At 47.7% G+C, this 17,442-nt stretch overlaps 1 protein-coding gene across 14 annotated transcripts in view; it reads left to right on the top strand.

Moving 5' to 3' along the window:
- PCBP3 (poly(rC) binding protein 3) overlaps positions 1 to 17,442 on the top strand; it is a 210,778-nt gene that overhangs the window by 162,898 nt on the left and 30,438 nt on the right. For all 14 annotated transcript variants that reach the window (XM_070407045.1, XM_070407043.1, XM_070407052.1 and 11 more), the window contains 6 exons: positions 11,689 to 11,843; positions 14,230 to 14,253; positions 15,186 to 15,218; positions 15,557 to 15,673; positions 16,322 to 16,453; positions 17,108 to 17,236. In XM_070407045.1, coding sequence (XP_070263146.1) covers positions 11,689 to 11,843; positions 14,230 to 14,253; positions 15,186 to 15,218; positions 15,557 to 15,673; positions 16,322 to 16,453; positions 17,108 to 17,236 — 590 coding nt within the window. The remainder of the gene's footprint in view (positions 1 to 11,688; positions 11,844 to 14,229; positions 14,254 to 15,185; positions 15,219 to 15,556; positions 15,674 to 16,321; positions 16,454 to 17,107; positions 17,237 to 17,442) is intronic.

The following is a 17,442-nucleotide window of genomic DNA, read 5'->3' as shown; positions in this document are numbered from 1 at the left end:
TGGTCTGGGGCTGGATCACTTAGAAGACTCAGGATGTAATTCTTACATCCATTATCACCTTACCACTCTGGAGGGACAGATCTGCCCTCATGGCATGTCGGGGATCTATGCTGATTTGGCCCCAGACCAGGGCACAAGGGCTCAGGCACTGTGTAGGGAAGGGGCCCAGGTGAGGATCTCCTGAACTACAACACAGCAAAGGCACTAAAGTCACTTTAAAGCTATGGGAGAGCCCTGGTTGGTGTGGCTCCGTGGATAGAGCGTTTGCCTATGGACTGAAGGGTCCCAGGTCAATTCCAGTCAAGGGCACATACCTCATTTGTAGGCTCGATCCCCAGCCCTGATCAGGGCACGTGCAGGAGGCAACCAGTCAATGTGTCTCTCTCACATTGATGTTTCTCTCTCTGTGTCTCTCCCCCTCCCTTCCACTCTCTCTAAAAATCAATGGAAAAATATCCTCGGGTGAGGATTTCCAAAAATAAAAATAAATTTTAAAAAAAGTTAAAGGACAGAAAAACATGTGATGTGAACACTAGTCGAAAGAAACCTGAAGTGGCTACTTGAATGTCAGATGACTGTCAGAATTCAGGACAAGGAATATGACCATGGATAAGGAAGGACATTACATGAATATAAAGTGATCAGTTTCACCAAGAAGAGATGTCAGTCCCAAATGTACATGTATACCAAATAACAGAGCCTCAAAATACATGAAATAAAAACTGATAGAATGCAAAGAAGAAAAAGACAAATCGACAATTATAGTTGGAGATTTCAACTCTGCTCTCTCGGTAATTGATGGACTAAGAAGACAGAAAGTCAAGATAGATAAGTACTAAACAGCACAGCCCACCAGCTAGAATTTACAGGGCACCCACCAACAACAGAAGGGCACACATGGTTTTTGTGTGCACGCAGGATATTCGCTGAGGTAGGCCATAGTCTGTGCAAAAGAATAAAAGCCTACTAGGTTTAAAATGATTGAAATAATAAAAATTATATTTCCTGTTCAGTGTGGAATTAAACTAGAAATCAACAACCCAAGATAACTAGAAAATTTCTAAATACCTGACCATTAAAACACCTCTAAATAATGTGCTGGTCAAAGAGAAAGTATCAAAGAAAATTAGTAAATATTTTGAACTCATATACATAAATTTGTAAGATACAAGTAAATCAATGCCGTTAGTGAAATTTATAACATGAAATACTAACATGAGAAAAGGTTTCCAAACAATCTAAGCTTCCACCGTAAGAATCTAAACGAAAAAAGCAGAGGAAGGAAATAATAAAATAAAAACATAAACCAGTGAAACTGAAACAGAACTATAAGCCTTTCAAATTGAACAAATTCAAATACAGACAGACAAAAAAAGTCCTGTATTTCGAGAATTTAGAGGGTGTGGCAGTCCTTTGTTTTGTTTTCTGAGGCGGGATTCATTCTTTTTTCTTGATATTTTTCTGTACCCTTTTATTGGCCTTAACAAGACCTGTGCTTTATATGTGTTTCTTCCGCCCTCTGCTGGGAATTCGTGGGTTTGCAAATCAGACTGAGCCTGGGATGGAGGGGCTAGCTTGGATGTGGGAACAGCTTCCATTTTACCCTGGAAGGCCCAGGGCTCTCCAACTCTGCCTGGTCAGCTGGGCCATCTGCTGCTTCCAGCTGAGTATGTCCCTCCCACCCCAGCACACAGAAGCCCCCAGCAAACCCTCAGTGGCCAAGTGAATAAATAAGATGAGAGGACAAGGAGAGATGGAAATGTAATCTTGGCTGTTTTATGAGTATCTGAGTTTAAAAATCACTACGTTCTGATTTATATTGGCTTGTGAGGCAGTGGAAATGGAGCTAGGCTCAGTGCTTATTATATGTATGCACCCAATCTTTAAATATGTACTGAATTTGCTCCTGCCCTCCTGTGGGCCCAGAATGGTGTTAGGAACTAGGGGTTCAGTGTTAAATGAAGAACACTGGGGCACTGGCAGGTAGTGGCCTAGCAGGGAGTGCTCTCAGCAGAAGGCCCCAGACAGCAGGCAGACAGGCAGGAGAACTCAGCCCGTCACAGGAAGGGAGACAAGTGGGCTAGGTGGGTTCAGCAGATTGGGGGGATGGCACCTATAAGCTATGGGGCAGCACTCTGGAGAGGAAGGAGCCTGGATTGAGTTACATAGGCAATTGGAAGATGTCCATGGGTGTCAGCAAAGGAAGGATGGCCTGATTTGAGGTTCTAGAAGGTCACTGGTGATATAGGCAAGATGTGTCTCCTTCACATGTTCCAGAGCAAGAGCTGATGGCCACAGAGTGTGACTGAAGGGAAGCCATGTTCTCAGAGCCCTGCAACCAGGACAATCGGGCACCAGGCATGAGCTTCTCCGCCTGCCTTGGAGGGAATGGGTGCAGAGTCTCAGCGCCTCCCTGGGGCATGCAGTGCAAGGGCTGGCCTCAGCTCAGTGCTTCCAGGAAGGGCTGGGAATTCTTTTTGTTTGTGATGTTTGGTGGCACCTTCACATTGCCACCACAAAATGGGGCAAGGCGACACAGGCTGGTGCAGTCCTCAGAGTCATGGGTACACTCTGTGGGTTCCCAAACATTCCATCTACACCCATGGCCCCTGACGTCTGATGGCACATGATATCCTCTTACCAGGCCAGCCCTGTACAAAGGCTGTACACATCTCCAAGTGCTGCTGGGCCCCAAAATAACCTGCATCTCCCTGGGATAGGCTGAGCCCAGGTTGTTAGTAGAGGTTCTCAATGGACACATCTGCCACAGCCCCCACATACCCAATACCAACACACACTGAAGTAGGTACCAGGGAAACACCCATGTGCAAGAGTGTGTGTGCATGTGCGAGTGAGTGGCTGAGTAGGTACTTGTGAGTGCATATATATGAGTGGTTGAATGTATACATTTGCAGGTGGGTGAGTGTGAGTGAGTGCATGTATGAGTTGGTGAATAAGTGTATGTATATGTAAGTGGATGAGTGTGTGAGTGTGTGCTTGTTTGAGTGAGTATGCATATGTGAGTGGGTGAGTGAGGGGGTGGGTCTGAGTAAGTGCATGTACGAGTGGCTGAGTGTGTGGGTATTAGTGGGTGCTTGTTTGAGTGTGCATGTGTTAGCGGGGGAGGTCTGAGTGACTACATGTATGAGTGAGTGTGTATGTGTGCAAGTGGGTGAGTGTGTGTGTGTGCAGGTTGGGGGTATGTGGGTGAGTTCATGTGCGAGTAGGTGAGTGGGTGAGTGGATGTGAGTTGCATGTGAGTTGCATGTGCGAGTGGGTGAGTGAGTGGTTGCGTTGGGTGAGAGGATTAGTGTGTGTGTGAGTGGGTATGTGGGTGATTGGATGAGTAAATGGGTGAGTTGGCAAGTGGGAGTGAGTGCATATGTGTGTGAGTGGGTGGTTGCATGTGAGGGGTATGTGTGTGATTGCATGTGTGAGTGGGTGCATGTGTGAGTGGGTTCATGTGTGTGGGGGTATGTGCATATGAGTGAGTAGGTGAGCATGTGCAAGTACATGGGTGAGTGTGAGTGAGTAGATGAGCATATGTGAGCGGGTGGGTGGTGGTGAGTGGGTGAGAGTGTGCGAGTGGATGAGCATGTGTAAATGGGTGCATGGGTGGCAGGTGGGTGAAGGAAGGAGATAGGCCCTCTGACTTAGTGTAGAAGTCAGGTCAAAATGCTGCCCCTCAAAAGGAGCTAATAGTTTTTGCTCTCTGGTCTTAATTTTTTTATAACTTTCATGTCATCATACAGTGTCAAGATGGTTATTTTGTTTGAATTATCAGAGGAAATAATTGGCCCCTTAATCTGTCGTGAGTTAAAAGTTGCCTGGTACCATCTCAGGTCATGGCAGCTGCTTTTTTTTTAATACATTTTATTGATTTTTTACAGAGAGGAAGGGAAAGGGGTAGAGAGTTAGAAACATTGATGAGAGAGAAACATTGATCAGCTGCCTTCTGCACACCTCCAACTGGGGATGTGCCCACAACCAAGGTATATGCCCTTGACCAGAATTGAACCTGGGACCTTTCAGTCCACAGGCCAGTGATCTATCCAGTGAGCCAAACTGGCCAGGGCAGCTGCTTTTTAATATAAATTTTATACTTGAGGTGACTAGATTAACATGCAGTTGTAATGCTTCTTAGCTTCCCTCAGTGGTAACGTCTAGAATACAATAGTGGGGATATCAGAACCAGGACATTGACACCAATACAGACAAGGCAGAACATTCCATCCCCACTGGGCCCCCATGCTGCCCTTTCATAGCCACAAGCATTTTGTTCTGTCCATACCTCCTCCTCAGCACTTGGCAACCACTAATCTGTTCTCCATTTCTATAATTTTCTTATTCGAAGAAAGTTATATAAATGGAATTATACAGTGTGTAACCTTTGGGGATTGACTTTTTCTCTTGGCCTAATTCTCTGGAGATTTACCCCAGTTGTTGAGTGCATAAATAATTTGTTCCATTTTATGGCTGAGTGGTGTTCCACTGTGAAAAACACTCCCCTTCCAACGCTCTGGGCCATATGGTCACAAGTCTCCCATCCCTCCACGTCCTAACCCATAACCTCCCACAGTCTGCAACCCCCCTCTGCCAGCTCACTGCCCCTTCCCAATTTATTTCTCAAGAAGAAAAATAGGCCCTGAGTACCAGGTCACTTGGTTGTGTGGTTATTGTTTCCTGTTTGGCAGACTACTGGAATTCCTAACAGATAGAGTAGGAAAACTCTGGGGTGGGAATTAGGACCAGTGGTTCCCCAGTGTAACTTCACTCAAGAGGAATCGGGATAACTTCAAAATGCTGCTTCCAGGCCACCTGGGTCTCCTGGATCAGGCCCTGATGGGCAGCACACCCCATCCAGGTGACTCCAATGCCTAGGTCTTCCTACTGTATCACTGCAGGATGGCGAAGTGAGCACTGGAGTACAAGGTGTGCACTGGGTCACCAGGTGGGCACTGCACAACCAGATGAGACACTGGGCCACCAGGGGAGCACTAGGGTACAAGGTGGAGCAGGGCCTCCTTTCCCAGACGAATCTCCCAGCTGTACTGTCATCCTAGAATAGGACACCTGCGTGACTGCTGCCCTGGAAGCAGTTCTGGAAAGTAGGGGTGACAGAGCTTCCCCCAAGAGCCCTCACAGTCCCCACATGCTGCTGCCTGAGGACTCATCCTGTGACTAACTCCCAGAGGGTTTCACATGGGTGAGGAGGGGGTCCTCCCATGTTAGCCCTGCTCTGTGGACCTACCTCCTGTTCTTCTGGCTCCTGTATCTCCTGTCACTGTTAGCATAATTATTTCTTTTTTTTCTTTTTTCTCTTTGTTCCCATAATGATTTCTTGACAGGCCCATCCTGTTTATCTTTGTAGGACAGCACAGTACCTGTAGCTAAGTAATTGCCAAGGAAATACTCGTTGAATTAATAAAGTTATTAATTACCAATTACCTATGAGGCAAATTTCAGTCTGCTTCTTGCATTTATGTGTTCCTGGAGGAAAAAGCTGGGGTGAGAACAGCCAGTTTAGGCTCAGGACCTGGTCTTTGATGCCCATCTCCTATGCCTCATCTGACCTGGCTGTGCCACACTGGGGTGGGTTGTGTTACAGTGGGGCTGGCTGTGCCACATCAGGGCAGGCTTTGTGGCTCCACCGAGCTTCCCAGGAGGGGCCATCAGGAAGCATTCTCCAGTGTCTTTCCCCTTATGAGTGCCTCCTCAGCAGCAGAATTTTCCTGTGGAGTGGCTGGGTGTTTGGCATCACATGCAGTCTCCCACCGCTTCCTAAATGCAGTTTTAGCTATGTCACAGAACCACCCATTGAAGCTGACTTCTTAAATCCATCAAGAGTTTTAAGTGAAATTTAAATGAATATGTTTTACACATGTGGAAATAATCTGTACATGTGATGGTTATAAGGTTTGTATGTCATATAGGTAGAACATAAGTGTGTGAGCGTAACAATGCAGGCGAGAGCAGAAGTGGAAGCAGACTGCTGTGAGGTTCTTGTACTCCATGTAAAGTGACCAAGACCACTGGACATTGTCCTGTAATAAGTTAGACCCTAAAGCAATGACTGTGATAACAAAATAGAGGGTTGTAACTAATAAGTAGATAAAGGAGGTAAAGTGTCATCATAAAATGGGTGCATTTAATCCAAAAGATGACAGAGGGGAATAAAAAACAATAGAAATGAGCAACAAAGAACAGATAGTAAAAATAGAAAACAAATAAAGTGATCAGTTTAAACTCAGCCATATTAACAACCACTGCAAATAGTCAGAGATTGTCAATAAGATAAAAAGAAAAGCAGGTCTAAGTGTACTAATATGCTGCCTACAAAAACTCACTTATATACACAAAGTTAAAAATAAAAGAGGGAAGAAGATCGACCATGCTAACACTAACCAAAAGAAGACTGGTGCAGCTATGTTAACACAAAGTAAATTTCCAGCCAAGGATATTACCAGAGATAAAAATGATCTTTCATGATAAAGGACTTAGTACATTGACAGAATATGACAATGCCAAACATTATGATGCTAAGGATGGAGCTTAAAAAATATAGGGAACGAATAGGAGAAACAGACAGATCCACAATTATAGCAGAGATTTCAACACCACTCTCTCAGTATTTGATAGAACAAGCAGACAGAAAATTATAAGATAATGGCAAACTTGGACAGTATTACCATCCAGCTGCTCTAACTGATATTTTAGAACTTTCCACCCTTAACACAAGAATACACATTGACTAAGATGAACCACACTCTGATCCATAAGCAAGTCTCCATAAATTTAAACTATTTCAAGGATTACAAAATATGTTCTCTAACCATAATAGAATTAAATTAGAGATCAAGAAAAGAAAAATATCCCGAAATCTCCAAATATTTGAAAACTCATTAACACTTCCAAATATTTCATGAATCAAAAAAGGAATCAAGAGGGAAATACGAAAATATTTTGAGCCGTAACCGGTTTGGCTCAGTGGATAGAGCTTCGGCCTGCGGACTGAAAGGTCCCAGGTTCGATTCCGGTCAAGGGCATGTACCTTGGTTGCAGGCACATCCCCAGTAGGGGATGTGCAGGAGGCAGCTGATCGATGTTTCTCTCTCATCGATGTTTCTAACTCTCTATCCCTCTCCCTTCCTCTCTGTAAAAAATCAATAAAATATATTTTTAAAAAAATATTTTGAAATGGGTGAATAAAAAGCACAAATGTAAAATTTGTGGGATACAGCTGAAGCCATATGTAGAGAGAAATTTATAGAACTAAACACCTTTATTAGGCAAGAAGTAAGGTTTTAAATTGATGCCATCAGCTTCTTCCTTAAGAAATTGGAAAATATATGAATATGTTAAACTCTGTATCATGTGTCAGGATTTGCTAATGAATGGAATGGGGGCAGAGAGGGGAAGTACTGTGGTTGTGGGGGTTCAGGTCTGAGCAGTTGGATGGCAGGAGTGCTAAAACAGGGGAGACAGACATCTGAGGAGCCTGGGGTGGGTCAGGAGTTATGGTCCCACGTGTTGAATATGGCTATCTCTTAGAGATGGTGGTGGTGTGGGAGTTGGGTACAAGTGTGTTCAGGGCTGAGGCACATCCATAGATGCTATCAGCACAAAGTGGTGTTTACTGAATGGGCTTCCTCTGACAGGCAAGTGCAAATGGGCAAGAAGGGGAAGGCTCCTCCCAGCCCTTATAGGGAGACAAGGCCTGCTTCTCTTCCTCCCATTAAATGAATTTAAAATATATTAAATCTCCAGCAATAAAGAGAAAAGGAGGGGTCCTCATTGGTGAGAGAAATCTGCCAATTTGTGGAACACCCTTCTGACTTTTTGGGGTGACTGTGACCACAGGAGTCCAACTGCTGCTTCCCTTTGATTCCCCAACTTGCTCCTGTGTGTTCCCAGGCAGCAGCGGCCTCTGAGGTGGGAGCAAGCCCCAGACACTCTCAGGGTTGCCTGGAATGAGCAGATGTTCAAGGGCTTGGCAGGACAGCCAGGATGACTCCATGTCTACCAAGAGGCCCATGATCCTCGGAAGCCACCTGCCCCATGCTACTTGCTGGCTGGCTCTACTTGCCAGCTGGCATAAGGTGGGTCCTTCAGGGTCAAGGTTACTGAGTCACAGGTGACCCTAACGACTACCCTGGACTGCTTTTTGTTCCCACCAGTCTGCAGAGAGCACTGTGACACGCCCTCTTGACATGCGATGAAGGCACTGGCCTCTGCAGCAGCTCACTGGCCTGTGTCTGATGGCAGTTGACAGCCTACAGCACTCCTGGCACTCACTGACCCACTTTCTCCACCATGGGCTGGAAACGTTTACATAACAGATGGCCAGGGGGGCCTGCTGTCCCCCTGACACAGGAGGAGGTGTTTCTAATTAAAAAGGAGGCGGGCGCCCCTGCCTGGCACCATGAGATTCAGTTTAGGGGTGCTGGGAACTCAGCCTTACACATACTGGAGTCCAAAGGACTTGCTGCAGGGCACCTCTGTAGGAAGGAGTGCTTTTATCTGATGCCACACCAGTCCCTGCAGCTAGAGCCTCCTCTCCTCCCAAGGGTCATATGCACTGCGCTGTTCACCAGAACTCTCTGGGTGACAGAAAGGGTCTCTATCTGTGTTCCTCCATTCACAGCTAGTAGCTACAGGAGACTGTTTTCTTAACACTTAAATGTGGCAGTGAATCTTTATGTTAAATATAAATAGCCACATATGGCTAGTGGCTACTGTACTAGATAGAGGACATTCATATAGAAGGATGATTTTTAAAATTCTCTTGCTATGTATTATACCTTCATGTTAAAATCCTTGCTATTTAAATGCTCTGACTATGAATAATTAGAACTAATAGTTGGAGTGTGTTGAAGTTGCCTGTAAATATATTTTTAAATGTGAGTGCTTATTAATGCAGAAATAGAATTAGAAACTGTCATTTTGCCCATGCCCGTAACTGCCCTTTGCAGGAGTCCCCTACATATCACATAGGTAATGGTATGTACTTTGATTCTGTGCTTTATTTTTGTGTTTTCCTTTTAGCATATTTTTAGCAGAAATATTTTACAAGAAAAAAAATTTTTTTGCCTCATGAATACCTTTAAGTTTAAAGGAAAAGCTTGCTTTTTTAACCTGTAGTCTCTCCTGTATGTGGACAAAGCCTCTCATCTTTATAAGTTACATCACAGGGCCAATGTCCAGATAGCCTGCAGGTGCATGGGGACACATGCAGGTTTCACAGGACTGTTGTTCTTGAAGGACTTAGGCAGCCATACAGGCAATGTGACATTGTCATTAGTGAAGGCACTAAATGTGGGGTAATGTGTGAGGAGCTCTCGAAGAACCAGCCCTTGATTCCTCTCAGGGTTTCCAAAGCCTCATCCTTCATTGTCCTGGCACACTCTCAGGTATGCACCTGGGCAGGTGGCAGCTCCTGAGGGCCTATCGTGCTCTCCTGCAGAATTGGCCCAGGGTCCCTCCTGGCCCTCTAGTGGAACCACTGGGCCCTGGCCTGCACCACGGTTCACCCAGAATCTTCCCCCAGCCAGTCCTTCCTTCCCTTTCTGTCCAACAAAGACACTCTGCTGTCAATTCCCTAAGGCCCCCAACCCCTCATTCCCCACCTGCCCATGCTCCCCAAGACCAGTAGGTTCCCTTGTGCTGCATTTCCTCTTCTTTCTGCAGGACCCCCGTGACCCTGTGATGTTTCTGTACCCACTGCCCCCTAACCTGCGCATCCTGAAATATCCCTATATATATCACCCACACCCTGTCATGTTCTTGCATACCCAGGCAGGTAGCTCTTCAACCTTCCCCCTACTCGTTTTGTGCACTGCACAGACAGGGGCCCAGAGAATGCCTGCTTAAACTCCCAGAAAGGCTACACCACCACCACTCACTTATGAACCCTGCCCTCAGAGTGAAGTAGCACCACCCAGCCCTAGAGTTAGGGTCTGGTCTGCCCCGGCCATGCCCCAGTATCTGGGTCTTGCATGCCTGGTTCTCCTAGACCAAGCATGTCAAACTTGTGGCCCACAACGAATATTTTTGCGGCCCAGCCAATATAACAGTATGTAAGAAACATTTTAGTAAAAATTTTGTAACTTAATTTTTACAGTATCCTCTTATACATAATTATTAATAACGAACTACAACATTCACTAATGACTGATTTCTATAATCGTGTTGCATTAATTTCCCTTACGTGCCTTATGCACTGGCACACCATTTCTCTCCACTAATACTAGCAGTGAATATTTTAACAGCCGATTGCCACGTCATTAGTCTTGTACTGACTTGTTTGGTGTGCACAACAGGAAATAATTTCACTTTCAGAGAACAAGAAAAATAGGTTTATTTGCATTATGCTTATTAATTTGTGCAGTTATTCAGTGTCTGGTAAGTTAATGTTCAAGAAATAATTTTTATTAAAATGTTCCATTATTTTATGTTAATGATGACTCATTTATTTCAGTCCTTTGTATTCAGCATGTCTCTATCGAAATAAACCTACGTTTCTATGAAAATTGAAGCTTTTGTTTTTTTGCGACCCACATAAACTTAAACCTTTTGGCCCATGTTAGCCTTTGAGTTTGACATGCTGGTCCTAGACCTCTCCCTGTTTGATCTGAGAGTCCTCTCCCCACTTCACTCCAGCCCTCACCTGACCTTGTTTTAAATCCTTGCTGGTGCCTGTCTCGTGAGGCTGCTCCTGTGAGGGTGAGGGTGACCTGTCCTCAGAATCCAGCCCAGAGGAGGACATGATCCTCTGCGAGAAGGGGCTGAAGCCAGAAGCCCCATGCAGCTGGGTGTGGGGCTCAGGTCAGTGCTTAGTCATTGTCCTCCATCAATCACCCATTCAGGCCAAGCCCCAATGGCCTGAGCACCAGCACACAGTCTTGGGGGCACATTGTGCTCCTCCCTCCAGTACTCTAGGCCCACTGCCTGAAATCACTCCTTGTCTGTAATTTATGAAGTAAAGGCTCTTAGAAAAAGAGCCTGCACTTTGCCTCATGGGCTAAGCGCTGAGCCAGCCATCTGCAGAAAGTATACAGCAAACAGACCAATGATATGGGGGTTTAAAGCATTTTCTGAAAACTTATAAAGGGGGACACTCAGCTATTTGGAAATTTAGTTTATATAGACTAAATCCACTTTATAAGTGAGAATTACCAAGGAATCTCAGCTCTAGATGCCAAGGACACACCACTACCTGAACTTTCCTGACTTTTTAAGGGTGAAGGGAGTTGCAGTGGGAGGCTGGGGATCCTGGCACCGATGTGAAGGAAATGGGCCGAACTAACCTCACAGCAGAGGAGGCACTCACTGGATGCACATGCAGGCCTCGGGGCTTACTGGGTGACCCTGCTTCCCCTCCAGCACCTAAGAGAGCTGTTCCTTTGTTACAGAGGGAAACTGAGGCCAGAGTGCTTGATGACCTGCACTTGTCACGCAGTTACTGAGCAGTGGGGCTGGATCTGTTCCTGGAGGGCTTTCCTGAAGACCATCCCCCCACTTCCCTGCACCCCATGCCCCAGCAGGTCATTCCACGATGCTCTGGGAAGCCTTTCCCTGGGCCTCTGCCTCTCACCAGCAGCCTCCTGCCCCTCCAGAGGCTGGGACATCCTCCAGTGCATTGGCGGTTGATGTTCTCAGTTATCAGCAGCTGTGCCTTCTTCTTTCCAGGTGACACCATCTGGGCCCCATCTATCCTTCCTCTCGGCACCCTTGGCACCTTAAGCCACTACCCCCAGACGCATTTTGGGAGAAAGATGGAGTCCAAGGTCTCAGAAGGTGGCCTGAACGTGACCCTGACAATCCGCCTGTTGATGCATGGAAAGGTACAAAAGCACACGCCCTGCCTTTGTCACTCTCCTCAGAAGGAAGGCAGCAGACCAGGTGGGAGGAAGGGAGGTCTTGCCCAGAGCTGGGGCCTTTGCTTTGCATTATGCTTTTAAAAATTCTAAGCAATCTCAGACTTACAGAGCAGGAGCAGTCCAGCCTAAATACGCTTCTCCTGGAACCATATGAAGCTAATAAGTTGCCCAGGTGACGTCCTATCCCCAAGTACCTTAGTGTGTATTTCTTACCTGCACGGGCATTCTCCTCCATCACCACCTGCACCATCAAGTCAGGACAGTGATGCTGATCTGTTCTGGCCACCTGACCACAGACTCCATTCACCATCCTAACCATCCCAGCACTGCTCTTCCTAACAGGGCACTCCGAGGTGCCCTCCCACTCCATGTCCTTGTCGTGTCTCCAGCTTCTTTTAACCTGAAAGACTTGCCCTGGTCTTTTTTGGCCTTTCACCTTTGAATGTTTCTGTCCAGTTCTTTTGTAGAATATCCCTCACATTGGCTTTTTCTGATGTCAGGAAAGTCACCGAAGCTTTCCTATCAGGTGGCCTAGATTTCAGGGTGTGTCCCATTACCAATCACCTAGTTAGAGAGATACCTGCCAGGTGTCTCTGACTAGAGCTGCTTTTCTCCCACTAATAGGTAGATGCTTCGTAGATACCTTATTTGTCAGCAGGCTTTCAGTGCATCCACTTATTCATGTCTGCATGGACTCAGGGTTTGTTGTTTTTATTCTATTCCCTGTTCTGTCACTATTTCTTTTGATACTCATATTGTCCATGACTTGGCCAATGGGGGTCCCTCCAGACTGGCTCTTACATCCCTTTGATGTGGACTGTCATTTTTATGCCTGGCTTCTGCCTCAAAATGCTGCTTATGTTTCATCTGGTGCTTTCCCTGCCACAGTCCTGGAATTAGCCATTTCTCCAAAGAAGCCTGACTTCTTTGAGGGGAGGACTGTGTTTGAGGCCCAAATGGGGGCTCGTGGTGTGATCATCACCCTTGGTCTGTCATTGGTCCCAGACAGAGCTGGAAAACATACATGTGTGCCTATGTATGACTGTGTGTATGTACATGTGTGAATATTGTATTATCATATGCACATGCATACACATCTGCATATTTATTTACATATTGCTCTCTCTATATGTTGGGCCCCAGTATTTCATACCCCCAATTCCAGTCCAATGGCACAGGATCCATCCAAGCTCCCCTGCTGTCCCATGTTTGTGCCTTGAGAAGCCTGACTCTCAGGGGGCTGGCAGAGGCTCTGGGCTCATGCCTGTGGCTCTGCCCACCCAAGATTTCCAGGAGGAAAGGTGCTCACACAGAAAGAGCGTCCCTTTCTGTGATGGAGAGATGACCACCAGCCTTTCCTTCCCTTGACTGGGGTGGCATTTGGTCAAGGCTGTGGAAGCTGGGTGTGGACCATGGCAAGCAGTCTGTGGGGTCAGTTATATGGCCCCACCTCCAGCTGCAGCCACCACTACAAGCACCAAACCCTGCCCATGGGAGGTGAGGTCCCTGACCACCACCAGAGGGGTCACTACTTCGTACCCAGTTGCCTTTTGCTGCCTCATTCCCCACTGCATACCCCCTCCCCATGGCCTGGCGAAACATTGTAATTGCTGAGGACTTTGTTGTGATAAAAACAATGAGTTTTATTTTGAAAGATGTTGTTCTCTATGGCTAGAAGCGAACTGACCCTGCCTTCATGAGATGCACAGTAGCTCCATGTGGGTCTGTTCCAGGCAGAGAGGTACTGGGATGAGCAGGCCTGACTGGGACCATGTGTCCGAACTGTCACGGGCTCCAGGCTTTAGCACCGTGGTGGCGAGTTTAAGGGTGTCTTTGAATGTTCTACCTTTTTAAAAAGTCAAGTAGCAAAGGGAGTGCTTATTTTTCTTTATATCACAAAATCAAGGGAGATTTTTTTTTATATTTTATTGATTTTTTTTTTTTACAGAAAGGAAGGGAGAAGGATAGAGAGTTAGAAACATCAATGAGAGAGAAACATCGATCAGCTGCCTCCTGCACACAGCCTACTGGGGATGTGCCCGCTACCCGCAGGCCGACTCTCTATCCACTGAGCCAAACCGGTTAGGGCTCAAGGGAGATTCTATTTTTCATCCATTTCTTGCAGGGTTTCCTTGCTGCCTTAAGTGCATAGGTGTGCCTTCCAACTTGTTACCTGTCAGTCAGAAGCACCAGTGGTGGTCAGATGGGCACAGAGGGACCCTCTGGACATAGGGCCTGCAAGCCTTTTCATGACCACCTAGATGTCCCTTCCTCACGCATAACAGTGTCTGCCACAAGGTCCTTTCTCCTTCAGCTATATGACGTCAGCTTTTTGTGATTTTTCCTATAGGAAGTTGGAAGCATCATCGGGAAGGTAATTATTAAGTAAACTCTCTGCTTCTGTTGGGGTTTCTGTGCTTGCGGTGAGGGGGTGGGGGGGGAGTCCATGGGGCGGCAGCTTCTCCATACAGTGAGGATCCCAGGAGAATCCCAAGACTCTCACTCTCAAGCTGAGCCACTATGAAGCTGGTCTGAGAGCAGCCCCACCTCTTGCCACCCTGATAGCCAGACCTTCCTCCTGGGTGTGAGAGCTCAGTAAGAATTCCTTTACTTCCATTCATTACAGCGGTCACCTGCCTCTGTGAGTGGTAGTGAGTCTCTTTCATTTCCATTCCAAAACCGAAGAAACATTCCTGGGGAAAAGTCAGAACCCATTTGGAGCCTGTGCCTGTAGGAGAGGTCAGGGTTGAGGCACTGCTCTCCTGTTGGTCCCATTTTGACCACCTCAGGACCCCTGGTTTCCTAAGTGGTCCCTGTGCAGTGGGGGCACCTCCAATGCTCAAAGTCCAGCTCTTTCCATATGCACCTCAGGGGGTCTCCCCATTCCTGCACCCATGGACCTGGTCCTGCTTTGCCTGTGATGAAGATGGGGATGGCTGTGACCTGGGTGTATCCCATCTCCACTCCATGGAGCAGGTGCCCTGGCCAAGTGTGGTGCCCAGTCAGGTCCCTGGGTCTCAGCCCATCTCCCCACAGAGCCTCGTGCCCCTGGGTGAGCAGCTGGGTTTCCTCCTCTGTGGGCTCACGAGCCAGATGTGCTGAGGGCTCAGTGAATCACATGTGTGTCAGGCTCTGGATGGCACCTGTAGGGAGCCCTGCTTTCTGAGGACCTGCTGCCCTCTTGCCCCGGGGCATACTGGGGTGCAGGAGCTCCTGACATTTCATGCTGCTGCACCAAACTCAGGGGTTTGCCAGTAGTGGGCCCCTGAGTGACCTTTCTTCCTGTTGTCTAAATCTTTCTTCCAGAAAGGAGAAACTGTGAAAAAGATGCGTGAAGAGGTAAGTTTGCGTGCATTAGCTGCATCCTGTCCTGCATCTAGCTGCACTAGATGAGGGGCACACAACAGCTCGGAGGCCCTGCTCTCAAACACCCATACCCCCGAGGTTTCCGCAGGAGCTGTCATGGGCACAGTGCATCCTTACTGGTCACTTGAGTCCTTTCTCTAATTAAAATCTCACTGTAGAGGGCAGTACTGGAGAGAATTTTACTGTTTAGTGCTGAGCTTTGCCCTTCAGGGGCCAACTGGATATGTTTTCATCAGTTATTGAAGAAGCCAACCCATTACTGGCCCCACGGCTTTAATCTAGTTTCTGGGGTTTGCTCACCTCCCTTCTAGAGTGGTGCCCGTATCAACATCTCGGAGGGAAACTGTCCAGAAAGAATCGTGACCATCACGGGCCCAACTGATGCCATCTTCAAGGCCTTCGCTATGATCGCCTATAAGTTTGAGGAGGTAAGATGCACCCATTCAAGATAGGCAGTGGACAGGGCTGGACCCAGGTGGTTCTTGGGCACCTGTGTCAGTGAGTCACAACTTAAAGTTTGTATGTATTTTTATTTTGAAATTGCCTAAAATTATTTAAAGATACATTTCATGTTTTTTATTCAGAGGGTGATCAAGCTGGAGAATACATTTGGAAAAATGTGTCACTCTGTCTGTCCAAACATCCAGGCTCTACCAGGCCCTAAGGGCAAATATCAGGCCCTTTGTCTAGGCGCCCTCCGATCTGTGCCCTGCCCTGTCCACAGCAGCACAGTGGCCGCTCTGACACATGTCTCTGTGGTCCCCTCTGTCCATCCCACCACCCTCTCCTTGGCCTTCAAGCCTCTGTAACCAGCCAGCCTGGCTGCTGTGCCCTCTTTCTGCACATTCAGCCATTTTCCAGGGTGTGTGCTCCTCCATCTAGAAGCGCGTGCATCTCTACCCTGGTCCTCTTCCCCCTGGATTGGAAGCTGCTCAGGAAAGGACCCTCACCACTGGTCTCTGCAGCCTGTGTCCCCTATCCCCTGGCTTGTCAAGGGCTCCAAGAATAGCCTTGCTTCCACACTCTCGGTGTTCACACACAGGCTGTTAGCCAACAGTCACACCTTCCATCCCCAGGACATCATCAACTCCATGAGCAACAGCCCTGCCACCAGCAAGCCCCCAGTGACGCTGAGGTTGGTGGTCCCTGCCAGCCAGTGCGGCTCCCTGATTGGCAAAGGCGGTTCCAAGATCAAGGAGATCAGGGAGGTAACAGGACCCTTCCCAGCCTGGTGGGTGCTGAGCCACTGGGTGGGTAAGGAGGTATGTGCAGAGGTGCCAGGTACTGTGAGGGAGGGGCATATGCCCCAACTGAGAATAGGCAGGAGACCCCTGGGACAGAACAGATTATAGCACCCCACCCCAGTCATGTGGCTCTGGGGCACAGAGGCCCTACACAAGGGGCTTGTGGTCTCTGCCCCAGTTTCCTGGAAGAACAGCTGGGATGGAGTTGGCAGGAGCTGCAGACTCTATGGTCACATGTTCATTCATTTCAAGGAAAGCCTAATCCCTCCCAGAAGGAGGGCGGCCATCCAATCTGCATTCTTTCAAGAACAAGAGGTCACAAATTTTATTTAGGCCCTTCTAGAATCCATCTTTCTCTGTGACCTAAAACTCCACAGAGGAGTTCCCTGGTGAAGGAAAACTCAGTGGGCTGAGATAGCTGAGACCAGCCCACAGGGGCTCCCCAAGGAAACATATAGAGGGCCTGCATGGAGGGGGCGACATGGGGGTAATGTAGGGGTGGCTTTCCAATGCAGTGTGCCTTAGACACACCCTCAAGAGAGTCCAGGAAGCGCTACTTTGGCACTCACTACCTCCTCCTCCCTCTGCCATGCTCCTTCCAACATCTGGTCTCTCTAGTCCACAGGTGCCCAGGTCCAGGTGGCTGGGGATATGCTGCCCAACTCCACAGAGCGAGCAGTGACCATCTCAGGGACTCCTGATGCCATCATCCAGTGTGTCAAGCAGATCTGTGTGGTCATGCTGGAGGTACAGTTTCTGTATCTGTGCTCATGGCCGGCCTTCCTTCAGTCCAAGCTGGCTGTGGCTACTTAGTGTCAGTGGTGGCAAAGGCTTTGGTGCTTCAGGAGCCCTGAGGATTCACTAGGTCAGGGTTGTATGGTGTCTGGGTATCAGAAATGTGTCCCAGGTCCCTGATCTAGGCCCAAGGCCACATGAGTGGAAGCCGTGCTGGG

This window comes from Myotis yumanensis, unplaced genomic scaffold (assembly GCF_028538775.1).
Source record: "Myotis yumanensis isolate MYYU_CA2020_CCGP unplaced genomic scaffold, mMyoYum1.0.hap1 SCAF_2, whole genome shotgun sequence".
In the NCBI taxonomy this organism is placed as follows: domain Eukaryota; kingdom Metazoa; phylum Chordata; class Mammalia; order Chiroptera; family Vespertilionidae; genus Myotis; species Myotis yumanensis.
The sequence above is the reverse complement of the archived record's forward strand: the minus strand, read 5'-3'. Positions and strand labels throughout refer to the sequence as shown.